Source organism: Copidosoma floridanum, unplaced genomic scaffold (assembly GCF_036245765.1).
Source record: "Copidosoma floridanum isolate Cflo_tuat_1 unplaced genomic scaffold, Cflo_Japanese_pri ptg000030l, whole genome shotgun sequence".
Classification (NCBI taxonomy): Eukaryota; Metazoa; Arthropoda; class Insecta; order Hymenoptera; family Encyrtidae; genus Copidosoma; species Copidosoma floridanum.
Genome location: NW_028321907.1, coordinates 21,710,181 through 21,725,408, shown reverse-complemented (window position 1 = coordinate 21,725,408; position 15,228 = coordinate 21,710,181). Strand labels below are relative to the sequence as shown.

Genomic DNA, 15,228 nt, shown 5'->3' with positions numbered 1-15,228 from the left:
ACTCCGTATACGTTCAAAACGCTGTTTCAACCTTCATGAACGAATTCATCAAAGGAAAAAAATAACTACGTAACTCTCATTATGTTAGTAACATGGAATTAACAACCTTTTTAAGCTCAATTTTTTTTTAAGTGCAAAAAAAAATAAAAACAAGATTCCTCCCTTAAGACCTGTGTTATTTTTCCTCTACATTAGTCATATATATACTGAGGTCACGTGGTAGAGGCATAATCCCAATATAGGCTTTGTTGCCTGATGAAAAAAGAGGTATAGGTCTGTTCAGTCTGTTCACTCAATTTGAGTTTAGCGGAGCAGTGGAACCCCATTTACAATATGAACATTATGAACGTTCACAATGAAATAAGCAAAAAATGTCTATGTGAATAGCTCCACAATATCTTTATTTTTGGAGGTCAAGTTTAGAATACATAATGCATTCTAATCTTGCCGCAAATGGCACTTTCATGTAATAACTTTTCATTTTCTATCCATTGGTGAAAGTTGCGGCTGGTTAATAAAAAAGACCATACGGCAAACGGCAGTTCTATAATCACACATAACTCTTCACCATTATAAAATATACTAGCAGCCCCCCGTCTCGGCTTCACCCAAGACTTACTAAATGGACAGAGATAAGTAGAAAGATTGCCAGTGCCGGCAGTGCCTATGTTAAAGAGTGTGCCGATGTTTTGGCGCTGACTTGAGCGCCAATCCATCGTGGCCAGCAGAGGAACCGTGCACATGTTTTCTATTGGCTGGCGGCTTGTAGGGTAGGCTCGGCTCGCAGGGAGAGGTAAGGAAAGATCAGTGAGGGAGACATGAGAATCCAAATGTGTGCATCCATAGAGAATATCTCTATGTGTGCATCGGTGAGACGGTGATGGAGATGGAGATGGAGGAGAAGCTAAACCTATATGTATATGCATACAACGGGCTATATATCTATAGCTGTAGTTGTACATTGCTAATACGGAAAAGAGCTGCGCGTATTAGTTTTCTCGCTTTTCCTCCCTGAAAGAAAGATAAGCTTTTTAAATGCAGTTGATCATTTGTTCAACTATAATAAACAAAAACATAATTGTCAGGTTATTAGCAATTTTTTTTTTATTTTTTAAAAAATGACAAGCTCAACGCAATTAACATATTATCATGCTTTATTAATAAACGAACGCCTTTATCCAAATAATGCGGTGCGCTCAATTGTTCTTCACTTTTACGATAAGTGAAATTATTGAATAATAAATGAAGGCATTCACCACAACGACACAGTACGCTCAAATATTTTTTGTGCTCAGTAATATTATTTACTAATATACTGAAGGCATTCATCCAAACGCCCCATTGCGCTATCTTTATTATATAATTAATTTTTTCTTTTTCACCATTAATACATAATAGCTTAACGGCAGTAATGCGATAAAGCTTAAATTAAATCTTAAGCTTCGAAACTTTACGATAAACATATGTAACTTTTAGTCTCTCCTGACCGTGAGCTTCGATAGCTCAGGTGGCCAGAGCTGCGTGAGCGTACAATAAATTAATTTCGTTTTGCGGCAGCGGGTTCTAATCTCACTCGGAGCAAATTTTTTTTTTTATTATTACAACATTACTAAAAAGGTTTAACACTTCTTTTTCATGATTACTTACGTATTTTGTTTGACCAGTGACCAAAAACATTTTTTTATTTTTTTCAATATTAGTATACGATCCAAGAAAATTTTTTTCCATTCACGGCTAAAAAAATCATTTGACGCATTGAGTACAAGATTTTCTAGTGCAGTTGATTATTCATTGAATTATAAAAAGAAAAACACAATTGTCCAGTTATTAAAATTAGTAATATTTAATATTATATCGCACTATTCAACACTTTTTTAATTCTGTATATAATTTAAGTTTCTAGAAAATAAATTAGCATTATCAGTTATTTCTTGCTAATTTCAAAAAAGCATATGACATTTCATATCTGCTCGGTGCGCGCAGCGCGCCGTGTTGCGCGCATGATCAAACAGTACTCCCATCCACATAGACATATATATATATATATATATATATATATATATATATATATATATATATATATATAACTGTATTAGCGCGTTACTACCCGCAGCGCTGTTGTTTTGTTCTCAACCGCGTCTGTTTTGTTTTTATCATACTGATTGACGGTGCTGTCGATCGCGCAAATCAGTCTTGCTTAGAGAGTTTTCTTGCATTAATCATATATTACCGTGACACTAATTTTTAGTAATTAGTATACAGTGTTGTGCAGTTTTTGGCAACGATCACTTCAAGACATTTATACTTCGTCATAGAAGATTTATCTTAGCAGGGAGAGTATTAATTACGTTTCTTTTCTGACATTCATTTTTTTTTTTTTTTTTTTCTACAATGTATGCGTTCAGTATATCTGCTATTTTTTTGCTGTGTTTTACGACTATGTAGCATTTTTCTGTCGTTGTATATACTTGTTATATACAACGACTGTCGTTGTATAGTTGTTATAGTTGAAGCGAGTACAACAGAAAAATGGAAAAAAACAGCGTTTATGCAAGGTGCCAAAATTGTCACTGCCACAACGGCCCTCACAATGGACATACGTTGCGTCGATTCCCTGCAGACAAGAAGCGACAATCTGTTTGGATTACAAACTCAGGTATTTTTTAGTTATAGATATAAATTAGTTTGGTGATAAGGCAAATACATATGTGTGTTTTCGTGTGTATTTTTGTACGTTATTAGTTTTTATGTACACTCGCCACGGCTTCATTCTTTTACCGCAGAATTGGAATTTGCAGCTTGTTTAACTGTGTCCTTTTTTTTATGTTTTTTTTTTTTTATATCTCAATATGACATGTAACCTTATGGAAAAATAATTTAGAATTGCATTTATAATTATGATCTGTAAAAATCTCCAAATTTTTTTGGTATGATTACTTTTAGATAAACCTATTTAATTTTGAAATAGATCTACAAGTTGTTATTTTTTTAATAACGCAAGAAAGAAAGGGTCAAGTATGCGTTAAAGCGTGTGTGTTAGTTTATGTTAGTCCATCCATATGAGAAACATAACCGCCAGTGTTGCTGCATATATTTGCGCTCTTCTCATCTTTCAGAACTTTTCTCCCGCTAACTATGTGATGTACGTCCTTAAGTCACAAAATTACCTTACTCTCATAGTAAAAATTGTGAAAGAATAAAACGCAATAAAAATCAATTATTGTATTTACAGTATACAAACATTTTTTTTTTTAATTCTTAAAAATGTTGAAAAAATATGTAAAAATCGTATAAACAATTATATATGTATTGCAAACGTCATAAATTAATAATAATTAATAATGAAACTATTTGCTGAGGTGTTGTATGGTGCGAATGGAACCGGAAGTACGTGAAAGGGGGGGGGGTGAAAGGGGAGTAACATGCAAAATTCACTTCCGTTACACATTTTCTCGAGGTCGTCAATCTGAAATCGTTGATTTACTCTCACGCATAACGCGCCTATAGAAGTATAACTTCAAAAACGAATTTCTTAAAACTAATTAATATCTTTCCCAGAATGTTAGTTGAGTGTAACAATCCTCATAGTACATCATAAGTTGTTAAAAGCAGACTTATGCTTAAGAACGGCATGGATGGGGTAGATATATAATCCACAATAATTTCAAGTGTAGGATTTTTCCGTTTATAATAAAAAATACTTGAAATATTCAGATAATATTTTTACATTTTTGGCGATCATTTAAGTAAATGATAGACACCATCCAATCAATCAAGAATAATTTTTAATATCGAAACTGATTGTACCAGCCAGAAATATTTTTTCTAACAGGTAACACTGCAATGAAATTCTGGGCACCGTCTTCCAAGCGATCTGCGGGAATTTGTGACGGACATTTTAATGATGCTGATTTAGTGAAAGACAATATCGGCAAAATAAAGGGTTTAAAACGGAACAGTACTCCTATTCATTGGCAGGCTCCTGAAGCAAAAGTTGTTTATGACAATTATATGCAAAAATATCACGTAGCACACACACAGCAGCGATCTAAAGTAAAAAATATGGTACTTACAGAAACAACGGCTTTAGTTGACAATGCGTCTTCAGCATCATTTAGTAATGCTGATGTCTCGTCAGATAATGCTGATGGGGCATCAGAATCGCTAAACGAATGTCAAGGCGTTCAAATTAATCCCATCGAAGTATCAGTTGATTTCCATATCGAACAAAGTTTTGCTGTAAATAGTGAACAAACTTTCGGCGTGAATGACGTAGTAGAGGAAATTCCGATTCTCAGAAAAAGACCAAGCGATGTAACGTATCCATCCGGTAAAAGATTATTTTTTGATTTTGAAGATGTTGAGAGTAATGAAAAATACTTTAGTTATGAGAGGGACAGTCAAGAGAATAAGACTGAAAAATTTGACAGTCGCATTAACAATGTTTCTAACGTTTGTAATGTTCCAATGACCGATTTTAAAGTGTCTAATACAGCTAATTCTTCTTCAAATATAACTGATACAACTTCTTCAAAGATCAAATCAAAATCTACTTTACTCAAAGCTCGGCAGATGATTCTTAGACTCCGAAAAAGAGTTGCAGATTTAGAAGACGACAAAGCCAAGTACCAAAGATTAATTAAAAATTTAAAACAACAAGTTAAACGTAAGGAACACTCCATCGAAAATTTAATGAACACAGAAATTCTTACCATCGACGACATCTCAGAAGGCAAAGGTCTTTCTAAAGCTGCAACTACTTTAATTAAAATGCAATTAAAACGAGACAAAACCGAGTATAATGAAGAAGAAAGAAACCTTTGTATAATTATTTATTATCATTCAGCAGCGTGTTACAGTCGGTTGCGGGACCTTAAAGTGCGGTTGGCCGGAGAATCAACGGTTAGAGGGTGGGTCGCTGAATACGATGTTTTACCAGGATTAAACAATGTAGTATTGCAAATGCTTGATAAAATGCTTACGTCGTTACCTCCTGAAGAACGCGTGTGCGCTTTGAAATTCGATGAAATGTCTATAAAATCCGGTGAAGAGTATTCTAAAGCTCAAGTTTTAATTGAAGGGTTTGTTGATATGGGTGAGAATCGAAGGGGATCGAAATTAGCAAATCACGCGTTATTATTCTGTTTGGATAGTATAAATGCAAAAAATCCTTGGCGCCAATTATTGTCTTATGGATTTAATGAACATGGTGCATCGTGCGAAGAATTATACGATATTTTGTTGGAAACGTTAAGGGCTTTATTTAAGATAGGAGCGAATGTTAAGGCCATTGTTTGCGATCAGGGTTCTAATAATCAAAAACTTGCTTGGAAATTGCTAAATTCATCCGTTAAAGAACCTTTTTTTCATCTTGATGATCGTAAAATTTATGTAATTTTTGATTGGCCTCACCTTATTAAAAGATTGCTTGTTCAATTGAGATCTCATAGGTATATATATGTAAATGATGAAATTGTCATGAACTTCAGAGATATACTTGAGACGTGGAAGCTTGACTCAAATAACTGTACATCAAACGTATTAGGATATTTAAATCAAAGCCATTTCACACAAAACAATTTTGAAGTTATGAATGTTAAATCAGCTATGCAACTGTTGAGTCGTCGCATGGCTGCTGCTGTTTATACTGCTTCTCAGGATCCTCATGGGTTAGCATCAGATACTGCGGCAAAATCTGTACAATTTATCGAGACATTAGATGCAGTAATAGATGCTTGCAATAGTTATTCTTTGCGCACAGTTGACAAACAGAAACGCCCTTTATCCAATGACAATCCAGAGATCCTGGAACGCTTAAATTCATTTATTGATTGGTCTGAAAAATGGTATACTGTGGTTGTAACTAAAAGCTCTACGGGTAAAACTTGTATTAGACGCTCGAGATCACCTTGTTTGACTGGTTTACCACAAACAGTAAGAGCTTTAACTTTACTTTATCAAGATTTAAATTCAGATTTTCCTAACTTTGCGCTCGCGACAGGTCTTTGCAACCAAGATAGCGTTGAACATTCTCATTCCAAATTTCGAGGAAGATGCGGTTTTAATTTTAATCCTACCTGCAGAATGTATCGTTTAAGTTTTAGACACGTCTTATCAACTGATGATATTGGTACCAGTAAGCGAGGTAATGTTATTTTAAATGAAACTCACTCATCGGTTTCACTGAGTGCAAAACCTGTAAATACTAATGAAACAACATCGTTGGGTACAACTGAAAACAGTGAACAATCAAATTTTGATCTAAATTTTAATCCACATGTAGAAAAAAGTGTTATGTTACCTGAATATAACTTTGCTGAAGTTGACGAAATTAATGAAATTTTAAATGTTGCTGAAATAATGCAATCATTTGTACCCATCGATTCTAGTACAGCGCCAGATTTCGAAAAAAAACATTTGTTCGAACAAAATTCGATTACATTTCTCAGTGGCTATGTATGTAAAGCGTTGCTAATAAAAAATAATTGTTCTGATTGTGAAAAAATTATGTGTAAGCCTTTGACAGAGCAATTAAGTGACAGCAAAATATATTTAGAAAAAAGGGAATATCCTCATTCAGATCCGAATTTGCCCAGCATCGCTTATTTAACAAGAGCGAGTGATTACTTTGTTAAAATAATAAGTTGCCAGTTGCATGCTTTTAACGATCACCACTTAAGTGTTTGGTATCAAAGAAAATTGCTTTTAAATTTGAAAGAAATTGTCGAAAAATACACGAATGAGAAATTTCCTGAATGGTTTGATAAAACCAATAAATGTTACAACCACAGATTGTTTGCGTTAGAAAAGCTTTTATTAGTCAAAATTTATCGGAAGACAAGTGATTATAATCACAGTAAAAGGCATGATTTAGATAATGAGTTTGTCACTAAAAATAAGAAATTGCGAATCGTAAAACATCGATAACATGTTGCGTATATATGTAAATATTTATTTTGTAGTCTTAAGGTAATTAAGTGTTATAGAAATATGGAAATGTTTCATTATTCTGGCATCTTATTTTTCAAATAATTTGTGACAAAATATTTGAGGTTTAATGTCGGTTTTAAGATTAAAAACATTGATAATTTGATTTTTTGTAATTCAATGCTCAAGGTAACCTTTGGGTGACGTTTTTAGTAGATATAGTTATAATGTTAGATAATTTTGTTAAGTTACATATGTTAAATTCTATTACTAGTGCTGAATAAAGTAAACGTACTGTATTTTATTGTAGAAGAATCGTACAGCAAAATTTCATATTTTAGTTTGCATTACAATTAATGACGTTAATGAATTCTTGAATTGCTCGAAAGTATTCCAAAAAGTAGTTTTAAACTTTTTTTAAAAATTATGAACACAATACTTTTTTTTTCATCTATTGTACATTAAAAATGATTGATTAGTATATCTTAGAAAGTCATGTAAAAAGAATTTCTTGTTGTAGTGCCAAAGAATGTAGATTGTTTTTGTGATGTACATAACATTTAGTAGAAATTATTATTATTATTTTTTTCTTTTACTATTATTATTATTAATATTAGCTGTAATAAATGTAAATAATTTCTCGCTTTAAATAGGATACAAACGAGATAGGATGCGCTGCTGTGTGTGATAGGAGTCACGAATTTAAATTTCTGTAAAAATTTTGTTCACTACACGATATTTATTATTTTTATAATTATGTACATAATGAATGCGTCACTGAGAATTGTATTATATCTTTAAATTCGAGTCGTTAGATAATCGCTTGATGAAATAATTATAGTGCTTTCGGAAAACAATTCAACTTACAAATCAGTACTTCAAATTATAAGAGTTACAAAATTTCGCAGTTTTTATTAATTCGTTCTATTACTTAATCAGTAGTTTTCATTGTTTAATTTGTCTTAGAATAGTATTTTCAATAAATTTGTCGAGCACGCGTTTTGGTCATTTTTTTTTTGGTCACTGGTCAAACAAAATACGTAAGTAATCATGAAAAAGAAGTGTTAAACCTTTTTAGTAATGTTGTAATAATAAAAAAAAAAATTTGCTCCGAGTGAGATTAGAACCCGCTGCCGCAAAACGAAATTAATTTATTGTACGCTCACGCAGCTCTGGCCACCTGAGCTATCGAAGCTCACGGTCAGGAGAGACTAAAAGTTACATATGTTTATCGTAAAGTTTCGAAGCTTAAGATTTAATTTAAGCTTTATCGCATTACTGCCGTTAAGCTATTATGTATTAATGGTGAAAAAGAAAAAATTAATTATATAATAAAGATAGCGCAATGGGGCGTTTGGATGAATGCCTTCAGTATATTAGTAAATAATATTACTGAGCACAAAAAATATTTGAGCGTACTGTGTCGTTGTGGTGAATGCCTTCATTTATTATTCAATAATTTCACTTATCGTAAAAGTGAAGAACAATTGAGCGCACCGCATTATTTGGATAAAGGCGTTCGTTTATTAATAAAGCATGATAATATGTTAATTGCGTTGAGCTTGTCATTTTTTAAAAAATAAAAAAAAAATTGCTAATAACCTGACAATTATGTTTTTGTTTATTATAGTTGAACAAATGATCAACTGCATTTAAAAAGCTTATCTTTCTTTCAGGGAGGAAAAGCGAGAAAACTAATACGCGCAGCTCTTTTCCGTATTAGCAATGTACAACTACAGCTATAGATATATAGCCCGTTGTATGCATATACATATAGGTTTAGCTTCTCCTCCATCTCCATCTCCATCACCGATGCACACATTTGGATTCTCATGTCTCCCTCACTGATCTCCCCTTACCTCTCCCCGCGAGCCAAGCCTACAAGCCGCTAGCCAATAGAAAACATGTGCACGGTTCCTCTGCTGGCCACGATGGATTGGCGCTCAAGTCAGCGCCAAAACATTGGCACACTCTTTAACATAGGCACTGGCAATCTCCCTACTTATCTCTGCTAAATTGAACACCGTAGTGTGTTGACATGTAATGTGTAACGTTTTCAGTTAAAAATTTCACATTAATTCCAGACACTTCTCAGAACAAAAATCTTCTTAACAAACCCATAGTTGTTCGCAATCCATACAGTTTATTTGGTCAAATAATAAACTGTAAAAATTAACAAATTATAATGATGCTGAAAAGTACCGTGCGTTCCTTGCCATAAAATAATCGTTGACCATAAGAAGCCGTTGATTTGCAGTTTCTCCGGTATAATTTATGAAAAGGGCTATTTTTTAAAGCTGTTAAAATTTTAAACTCCCAAAAAATATATATTAAAAAAACTTTTTTTTCTCTTATCTCATAACTTTATTACCAGAGCAACAAAGTTGTGGAGCTTTATCTCTACATTTTTTATTGCCACAAAAATTCAAAAATATTGTCTAATTATTTAAAAATTTGAATTTAGATCTTTAAAGATTTAAGAGATTATTGTGAGGGTAAAATGAAAAGCTGATCTCTTACATAATGGATTCTTTACTTAGCGATTTTAGCTGTTCCAATCTTGATAAATTTTCTGCGTCAGTTTCTTGATACCTCAAATTGTATTCATTAGATGAATTTAAAGTTTTCTTTCCAATATACCCTATTGCGACTATTGGCATGCTTACGACTTTTGTGACCCCTAAGGGCTATTTTCAGTAAACTTTGTGAAGTTCTAATATATTTGTTGGCAAGGTAGTTCAACGTCCGATGGCCTTAAAAAAGACCGGTGAGAGCTTCTTAAGTAAACTCTTTCTTGACTGAAGTTAGCAACAATTGTGACTGCCTGAATACCTTAGGATGATTTTCTCTGTCCTGCTGCTGAAGCCCCAGACTGATCGGGAGAAAAATTACAAAGTCCGAAGCTTTGGGGCTAGTTGTAGTGCTCTTAATTTCCTAACGTCTCTTGATATAACGTCGAAGACATTAGTGTCTAAGGCACCTTTTTTTTGCAGACTTAGTTGCTTTGATGATCTAAGGTGGAGGTATTAGTAGAGATTGGTTCGTGATGCTTGCCCGTTGGAGACTCCCGTTGGCTCAAATTTTTTTTCTCTTCATAGCTGTTAGGTTCGAGCAGACCTTGGAGAGGATCGGTGATTCCTGGTTGAATGCTTGGAGTCGAGAGGGTAATATAGGGTCGTTGGTCACCGGGGCTCCCAGCCTTGCGACGAACAACTCTGCTCGTGACGTCTACCAGTTAATGACTGACTTGGTTTAATAGTGGCCGGCTTTACATAGTCTTTTATAGTTGACGAATCGTCTCCAGAAATCGAAGTAAAAATGTATTTGTTGGCAAGGTAATCTAAACTTAGGTGGCCCTTAAAAGGACCGATGAGATTAATGGTTAAGTAGGGAACGTAAATGCTTACATTGGCCCTCAAAAGGGCCAGTGGTAGATTTTCCAATCACTCCTAATTATTATTCTTGATGATGGAGAGCCAGCTGCGGGTAGCTTGACTCTTACCCTTGGAGTCTCTGATGTGGATGGTGATCGTACATAAGGGGACGTACGCCACTGATCAATAATTATCTCGTCCTCCGGTTTTTCCACCGATCATCATCAACCACTTATCGTTAGTCGGGGAAATGTGGACGTTCGTCGGGGACACGACCACTGAGGAGGAGGCCATTATATGGCTGCGCATGCCCCTCAGGGCTGCTTTCCCTGGCTTACATTTGGAGAATAATATTTTCCGACTGCACCAGGCCAGATTGTGGTACAGCAATAGACTGTGAAGAGTCGGGACAGGATGTGGTCTAGCTAGGCACGTCTCCTGGTACTCAACCGGAGACGTCAGCGGTTGGAATTAATTTTTTATTACTGGCACTCGTCAATCCCAAAGGTTCAAGGTGATAGCAGACCCCTAGATCACTTATCTGGTGGAGGAGAGCGTCGTCGGTAACAGGGGAACCCAGCTGCACGACGATCATCTACATTCTCGAAACAGCTCGACGAACTGCTGGTTAATGAATGCAGGTATCTCTGCGACGCTCCGGCCTATTAGAACCATACTTATTCAATTCTGTTGCAGGTAGCTTTGATTTTATGTTGACGCCACCTAGCAGATCCTACTGAACTAAAGTGAAAAGCTGGCGTATTTTTGCAAAAAATTGAGCTCATTGCTATTGTTATTAAATTTTTCAAGATAAAAACCGTACTAAAATCATCTAGGAAGTGTCAAGAATCGGTATGCAAAATTTCAGCAAAATCGGTTCAGTAGTTTTCGTGGTTAGCGATTACAACGGTTTTAGCGATTTTGCTTTATACCTACATATATATATATATATATATATATATATATATATATATATATATATATTCGGAAACGGGAGAACTTTGTACAGGTTAAATGTGCGTTTTCGCACTTTCAAAGGTTTAAGCTGCAAAAGACTAATTGAGTTGGGAAAAAGTAGCTAAGGTATTGTCATCTTCTCAAAAATATGCTATTAAAAGGCTTTTATCGTATTACAATCGTTGAACGTAAAAAAAAATAAAAACATAATTGCACCTACGAGGCCTGTGTTATTTTTCCTCCAAGTGACTATAAATACCGCGAGAGTCACGTGACCTTTTGGAATCCCAATAGCCAATCGCAAACGAACAAGGAGAAAAGGGTTAAAAAGTGAGGTACCCCAAACCTATTGCTTTCTTTCTCTTCAGTTGCCTATCGCGTTATCCCATTACGTGCTTCTTCCATATGTATATACTCTAAGGAAACGGTCGACGAGGTTAAGAGCGGTCCACCATGGAGGCAGAGAAAATGGGCTTGCCAGACAAACAAGCGACTTAGAGCTGAGCGACCTAAGAGAATAGGGGGGTGTTTGCAGTCAATCGGCAGGGCCGCCTTTGACAGACGCCCTCTTACTCCAATGATTTCGGCATCTGGGTCAAAGATTGGATTAAGCTTGGTTAGAAAATGATGCTTTGGCAAAGGCTTCTGTTGTGACAGATTGCCTAATTCCGTCGCTAGATCGTGTGATTGTGACAGACGTATGGCGATAAGGCGAGCTTGAGTTAACTCGGCTAACGTTAGGAAGGAAGCCAAGGGTGGAAGGCCTGACTGTTTCGCTCGTAAGACTTGGAAGGGGCATAGGCAGTACGCGATAACTCGCTCCAGTTTGGACAGAGAAGAAAATCGAGTGAGCAATTCCGGCTCTTTTGGGGCTGTACTGATGGTGAGAATGCGGACCTTTCGAGCTTGCAGCGGCCAATGGGAGGGATCCTGGAGCAGCCAGGACGGGCCGTACCACCATTGACGGGAGTGGATTAAATTCGAAGGCGTGCAACCTCGCGAGGCAAGGTCAGCCGCATTTTCACTGTAGAGTACGTGCAACCAAGTAGCCGTGGGTAGTTTGGTTTGAATGAAGGCCACGCGATTAGCCACGAAGGTTATCCACTGACGGAGGTGTTTGTTGAGCCAGTCGAGGACGATCTGGCTGTCAGTCCACGCAAATACTGGTAGCTCACGGAAGAATTCAGATTTCCGAACATGTCGAATTAATTTGACTAAAAGAGCAGCGGCGCACAACTCAAGGTTGGGTATACTCAGGGTCTTGACTGGAGCTACCTTAGTCTTTGACATAAGTAAACTATAGTGACATCCTCCCTCCTTCGTCGTAACCTTGAGATAAATAACTGCTGCCATACGTTGTTTTGACGCATCGGCAAACCCGTGGAGTTCGTACTTCTGATCAGTGCTCACTCCAATCCAACGAGGGATGGTCAGCTCGTTTAGATCTGGAGGTGACTCACAGTAGGAGATCAATTATTTACGCATTTCCATGGGGATAGGTTCATCCCAACCACAACGCAAGATCCACATGTCCTGCATCAGGAACTTGGCTTCAACCACCACGGGTGAGACCCAACCAAAGGGGTCATACAACCGGGCGATTTGAAATAGAATCATACGTTTGGTGATGCTTCCTTTAATATCCTCGAATGAGTTAACTTGGAACGTAAACTCATCTTTCGAGGGGTTCCAGTGGATCCCCAACGTCTCAACCATCTCATCTTTTATGTTACCGTTCGGTCCTTGATACTTGTCCGAGGGGATAAGGTCAGGATGATTAGTAGACCACTTATCCAGGGACATTCCTGCGATTGCTAGGATGGATATGAGTTCATTTCTCTTGTGCAAAACTCCGATAAGATTGTTATCCCCCACGAACATATTATCAACGTAGGTTCCTTCCTCTAGAGTTTGGGCTCCCTGGAAGAACTTATGACCTTCGTCGATAGCTAATTGCCTGAGGGTACAGATCACTAAGTTGGGGGCGCAGTTCGTACCGTAAGTCACGGTAGTTAGACGATAATCTACGGGAGGGGTGTCTGGAGAGGGGGCCCATAGAATTCTCTGATAATCCTGATGAGTTGGCTCCATCCTTATTTACCTGAACATCCTCACGATATCCGCTGTAAAGGCGTAGCGGGGTCGACTCCAACTAAGTAATACGAGTGACAGCTCGGCCTGGAGGGGAGAACCGGGATGCAGATAATCATTCAGTGAATGGCTCTGCGTTTTTCGAGAACCATCGAAAACGACTCTAACCTTTCGTTTATGGGCGGGACCGGTTACGACGACATGAGAGGCAAGTACCAGGCTAATGGATTATCGACTGAAGCCAGATGCACCTTAGTCATGTGACCTTGGCTCTTGTAGTCTGCTAGAAATTCGCGATACTGGTCACTGAGCCAGGAATCTTGAGCTAGGCGCTTATGTAAGCTGGTCAGTGTCACAATAGCCATTTGCCAAGTTTCTCTTCCCAAGGGGGTATGTCCTCCTTGAGGAGCAACTGAACTATCTAACGGCCATCCCTGTCACGACTATGAGTCGTTTGATACTGCCATTCATAATATTCCGTATCCGGTTCTGCCAACAAGGGACTGATCGCAATCTTGTCCACTGTCCAAAACCTTTGGATGAGATCACTGAGGTGATCCTCATAAGTAGAGTCTAGGACATGTATGGCTTGAGGATCTGGGCTTGCCGCCCACCTTGGCAAGTCTTTGGATATGATTCCAGACACTATCCATCCTAGGATGGTATTTTGAGCGACCAAGGTTGTATCCAGGAACCTCTTCAACCCTGACTTAAAGAGTTTACCATAAACGTCCGCCCCAAGGATAACATCCACTGATCCACCCTTCAGGAATTCTGGATCCACCAGCCCCAGCTTCCTTACAGCTAATGCTTGTAAAATTGTCAGGCTTCGGTCCAATAGTTGAGACGTCTAGCGGGACAACACGAGGGTGCTTATTTCAAGGGAGGATTGGGAAGATCTTAACGAGTGTATCTTGAAGGTCACTATTGCCCTAGAGACTCCTGAATGAGACGCTGCGACGCCTTCCAGTGTGATTTGAATGAGTATCTTTGGCAAAATCAATAACTGTACCATGGACTCGGTAATGAAGGAGCTTTTAGATTCTTGGTCCAATAATGCTCTAGCCTTGATTATTGTGCCTGATGGCCCTGCTATCTCTATTTGAGCTGTGGCAAGAATCACTGATGAGATGTGCCGGGAGGGAGCAGAGTGGTAAGATTTGACAATAAATCCAGAATCACCTCCTTTGGGAGGTGGAAAATTGGATCCTAAATAGTTGTACTGTTCATGCGTTTTAGGTTTCTCAAGATTCAGCAGTGTATGGTGAGGCTCCTTACAGATTAGGCAGCGAACAATTGATTTGCAGATATCAAACCAATGGTTTCCTAAGCAGTTGAAACATAGGTTGAGACGTTGGGCTTCATTTTTTATTTTGGTAGGTGTCAAAGTCTTAAAAACTGCGGACATTTCCAAATGCACCCCGTTGCAGAGGGGACAGGCGGGGGGAATTGGAGCTTCTCAATTGTTTAGCTAAGTGCACCTTGCGTATAGGGCCCGTATGTGAAAAACGCTGATTGTTATTAAGAGCAGGGTTATGTGCGGTCACTCTAGGGCCTAATCCCAGTATACTAAACCCCTGCACTCGATTTTCGATAAACTCCATAAACCTAGCGAATATGGGGAAATGGTCACAAGTATTCAACTCAGCAGCGCTAACACTTGCTCGCGCTATGGCGGACCGATCAGTTGCACTCATGTTGAGTTCCCAAGCCTTTCTCGAAACGGCGTCTAAACGCCCGGATGAGAGGTGGATCAGCCACACGTTCCAGTGCTGGACGGGCATTTTGAGGTTTTCTAAAGCCCGGACGATGCGTTGTGCTTCGTCGCTAAAAGTCCTTAAATCTTTGGCAGACTCACAAGTCAAGTGGGGAAGGGCAT

The 15,228-nt window shown here is 37.7% G+C and overlaps 2 protein-coding genes across 2 annotated transcripts; both read right to left on the bottom strand.

Annotated features, from left to right (window-relative positions):
- Positions 1–11,630: 11,630 nt before the first annotated feature.
- Positions 11,631–12,611, bottom strand: LOC149373553 (uncharacterized). The gene has a single exon (XM_089596893.1). The coding sequence runs from the start codon at positions 12,609–12,611 to the stop codon at positions 11,631–11,633; it is 981 nt and encodes a 326-aa protein (XP_089453019.1).
- Positions 12,612–12,731: 120 nt separating this feature from the next.
- LOC149373552 (uncharacterized) lies at positions 12,732–13,349 on the bottom strand. Its single transcript, XM_089596892.1, has one exon. The coding sequence runs from the start codon at positions 13,347–13,349 to the stop codon at positions 12,732–12,734; it is 618 nt and encodes a 205-aa protein (XP_089453018.1).
- Positions 13,350–15,228: the final 1,879 nt, after the last annotated feature.